At 51.9% G+C, this 4350-nt stretch overlaps 1 protein-coding gene across 1 annotated transcript in view; it reads left to right on the top strand.

Annotated features, from left to right (window-relative positions):
- Nucleotides 1-1488: 1488 nt before the first annotated feature.
- The window catches only part of CCDC12 (coiled-coil domain containing 12), an 11714-nt gene continuing 8852 nt past the window's right edge, over nucleotides 1489-4350 (top strand). The window contains exons 1-2 of the mRNA XM_018574536.1: nucleotides 1489-1630; nucleotides 2673-2689. Of these exons, the coding sequence (XP_018430038.1) occupies nucleotides 1511-1630; nucleotides 2673-2689 (137 nt within the window). The 5' untranslated portion in view covers nucleotides 1489-1510. The remainder of the gene's footprint in view (nucleotides 1631-2672; nucleotides 2690-4350) is intronic.

The raw sequence follows: 4350 nt of genomic DNA, 5'->3' as shown, positions 1-4350 counted from the left end.
TTCTATTTCAGTCATCTGTAGATCAAAGGTGAGACCTTCAGGGCTCATTGACAGCCGGCCAATACCCAACACAGTGCCAACCCATAGACAGGACAATGGCCTATTAGGTCCTATTGGTTCAGGTCACATCAATGGTCTGTGTGGGTGCGCACCCGGGAAACGTAGGACCAGTGCAGAGTGTTCGGATGCACAGCAATGCAACAAGCTGACATGCATGAAGTCCACTTAGGAGTCTATTTAAAAACAATTTGCAGGGCCCTTCACCCCGACTATATCAGTGAACCGTCGTTTTGGGGCAAATAATGCAGAGAACGAGTGTTGTTAATATATTGCTTTACAGTTCAAATCGGGGATGCACCGAAACCGATATACAAGACCATCCGCACCCTTCCCAAGACCCTCTGCACCCCTCTTGAGACCCTCCACCCAAGACATCAGGCTGGCACCCCAGAGCATGTAGCAACATATTATTCTGCATTGCTCTATAATGTATTGCTGGGATTTGTAGTCCCTCTACAGCTTGGAGCCAGTGGCAGAGCTACCAGGGTCGCAGAAGACGCAGCTGGGATCCGGCCCTGGCACTCCCCCACTGTCCTAAAATCATTAGTCTGTATTGGCGTGTACTTGAGGGGAAGTATTGGTACTGGTCAGGGCCGGTGCTACTTCACTGAGGGGCGCTGTCAAGCTTTCTCGCACAGGGCGCCTAAAGGCCTAAGGCCGGCCCTGGGTGCAAGTAGCTGGTCTTGCCTAGGGCGCAATATAGTCTAGCACCATCCCTGGTTCCGTAGGTATGCACTGATGTAGTATGTGTCGGTATTGATTTCCTTTGGACTACAGCGCCATCTATTGGCCATGATGTAGTATTACATGACATTGCATTTGAACAATATAAATTATACAGTATTAAAAACATTTGTGTTCGGCATTATTCACCCAAAACAAACATTAGGAGGGTGATGGGGCACATTCCCTCGATATTCACTTTTTTTCTAATGGGATCCTATGTAAAAAGAGAGAGTCTTGGGTGAAAAAAATTAATAAATAGATCCATTTTTTATAAGTAATGACAAAGTTATCACCAAATCAACAGGCGGACTGTTCACAAAGTCTCTGGTCCATGGAGGGGGGGCGGTTACAGGTGTAGGAAGGGAACGGGTTAAATTCAATTATTATAAGATTTATGAGTTACAATGTGATGATTGGACTCTGTATGACTCTCAGTGTGAGGTATAGGGATGGTATACCGGACTCTGTGTAGAATAATGAAATCTGTATACAGAGCCCCCATATTCCAGGCTGTGCCGACACCCCGGAGCTCCCTGCGTGGCCCCCTCCGCATGAATGGAGACACTCGGCTGCGCGCTGATTGGCTGATCTCGGATCGATGCGCTCGGCGCTCCCTTAGCTTTGTCTCTGCGGCTAGTGCGGCGCTCCGCTCCCCGGACTGATGACGTAGACGGCGGCGAGAGCGTTGATTGGTTGGAGGCGAAGCGCGGTGGTTTGTGGGAAGATGGAGGTCAGTGTAGGGAAGCTGGAGGAAGAAGCGCTGAAGAGGAAGGAGAGGCTGCTGCAGCTGAGGAAGAAGAGGGTGAGAATGGGGCGCTGTGTACAATTACTGCTCATAGGTAATGTACAGAGCTCACATATGAGGGGGGAGGGGCTGTGTACATCCGTTGCTAGGGGTTACAGGTGCTCATCTTTATAGATGAGGGTGAGCGTTCATTGATTATTTACACTGCTGAGATATGGGGGAGGGGCTGTGTATATCCACCTCTCTCATTCCTAGGGGTGACATGTCCTCTTTATCGATGAGCTCTCCTCCATAATGTACAGAGCTCTGGTATATAGAGGGGGAGGGGCTGTGTACATCCGTTGGTAGGGGTGACAGGTCCTCTTTATAGATGGGGTATAGGGGGTGAGCTTGTATATAGGGGAGGGGCTTTGTACATCCGTTGCTAGGGGTGACAGGTCCTCTTTATAGATGGGGGGGAATAAAGGGAGATCTTAGATATGAGGGGAGGGGCTGTGTACATGTGTTACTAGGGGTGACAGGTCCTCTTTATAGATAGGGAATAGGGGGAGAGCTTAGATATGAGGGGCTGTGTACATCTCTTGCTAGGGGCGACAGGTCCTCTTTATAGATGGGGATTAGGGGGAGAGCTTAGATATGAGGGGAGGGGCTGTGTACATCTCTTGCTAGGGGCGACAGGTCCTCTTTATAGATGGGGATTAGGGGGAGAGCTTAGATATGAGGGGAGGGGCTGTGTACATCTCATGCTAGGTGTGACAGGTCCTCCTTTAGGGAGCACGGTACATAGACAGTGAATTGTGTCCTGTACAGAGCTCGCATATACAGGGGGGACACCTTGTGTGCACACACCTCTCATTCATTGCCAGACGGTGACAGGTCCTCTTTACATTCTAGATAAGAACAGTGAGGCCAGGAATTGATCCCATACGGATTGGCTGGGGAAGCACCTCAGTAGGTGACAGGTCCTCTTTAGGGAGGAGGATGCATTGTGTCCTGTACAGAGGTCACATATACAGCGTGGACACCCTGCGTGCACACACCTCTCATTGACTGTCGGGGGGTGACAGGTCCTCTTTACAGGCTGAGCAGGAGGAGCAGTGGATCTGATTGGCTGCCATGGGACACTAATCCCCCCGGGGAGGAGGAGGTGAAACACAGGTCAGCGTTATAAAGGGGAGGCCGATCCCGAGCAGGTCGGCTCTGTACACCGCGCACCAAACGCGCCGCACATCCTCGCCTGCCGCTGTGCTGTAGATGCTGAGATAGTCCTTCCGAGGTCACATGCTGAGTGGGCGTGTCTCCCTTCACTGGACTTGCATGACTAGTCCGGGGTCTGCAATGCTTCAGCTCCACCGGCCCATTTAGAGGTTCTGACCTGAGCGCTGGGGGTCTAACAGAAGAGGGGTCAATAAATCATATGCCGGGTTTGCCGCATTTTATACGACGCATTGCCTGCAGCCTGACCTGCCACTCTGTATGAACGTCAGGAGCGGGATTCTGGGTAATACTGACTAGGGACTGAGTACTGTGTACAGATGAAATACAGGTCTTGCCCCTCCCCCAGCCGGTCATTTCTTGTCAAAAGAAAAGCAGCAGACTGATGAGATCATCTCTCTGTCACTTTGCACTCTCCACCTATCAGCGTGGCTCCTGGTACTGCAGCACCCGTGCAGAGACCTGCTCCTGGGGGGTACATGCGCACATATGTGCGGCATGCACGCCCATGAAAGGACCTGCTCCTGGGGGGTACAGGCGCACATAGGTGCGGCATGCACGCCCATGAAGGGACCTGCTCCTGGGGGGGGACAGGCGGTGCGTCTAGTTGTGTGCAGCGGCCTGTACATCCCCATAGGAGGGTGCGGCTACAAGCAGACCTGAACCTGCACAGTCCGGTTGCCCTCACTTGTATGCAGGCAGTGTGCGGGTACTCAGATCGGCATGGATGTGCAGGTTCGGGTCGGCATGTAGCATTGTGCAGCTTCATCCTCCCATAGGGAAGTACAGACGTCTGCAGACTATTACATGCAGCACGTGTCCCTCCCGGGAGCAGCTCTCTGCATGGGTGTGCATGTCTGTGAGAGTGAGCCCTTAATCTCCGTTACATCTACCAACAAGCTTGTAATATAAGGGCCTCCCAGACCGGGTACAGACCGGATAGATCAGGTGGGTGCTCGTATTACATAGTTCTGGTAAATGTAAAGCTGATTGTACGCCCTGATTGTACCCTCTGATTGTAGGCCCTGATTGTACCCTCTGATTGTACCCTCTGATTGTACGCCCGGATTGTACCCTCTGATTGTAGGCCCTGATTGTAGGCCCTGATTGTAGGCCCTGATTGTAGGCCCGGATTGTACCCTCTGATTGTAGGCCCTGATTGTAGGCCCGGATTGTACCCTCTGATTGTAGGCTCTGATTGTAGGCTCTGATTGTAGGCTCTGATTGTGCGCCCTGATTGTGCGCCCTGATTGTAGGCCCTGATTGTATTGTCTGTAGTCGGCCGTAGAGTTTTCCTCTGTCATTGTCACGCAGTATTTCTACTCTTGTCCCCTCCGTGTTCTTGGACAGTCACCGCGTGTCGCAATCTTCTTCCCAGGAAACACTGAAGACGTTTTACGAGGAGCGCAGCATGTGACCCGTCAAGTAAAAGTCTCTCCCAGAAGGTGTGACACGACGTGGATGAATACTTTCCTGTTGTGTCATACGGGTGACGTATCGTGCCTGGGTCCGGCCGGGGCGTAGCTGGGAAGCCTCGCCGTCCATAACAACGTAACTGCGGGTCAGCTGACTCGTGTTCAAACATTTCTCTGTGTGAAAAGGGA

This window comes from Nanorana parkeri, unplaced genomic scaffold (assembly GCF_000935625.1).
Source record: "Nanorana parkeri isolate BGI_ZX_2015 unplaced genomic scaffold, ASM93562v1 scaffold3028, whole genome shotgun sequence".
Classification (NCBI taxonomy): domain Eukaryota; kingdom Metazoa; phylum Chordata; class Amphibia; order Anura; family Dicroglossidae; genus Nanorana; species Nanorana parkeri.
The sequence above is the reverse complement of the archived record's forward strand: the minus strand, read 5'-3'. Positions and strand labels throughout refer to the sequence as shown.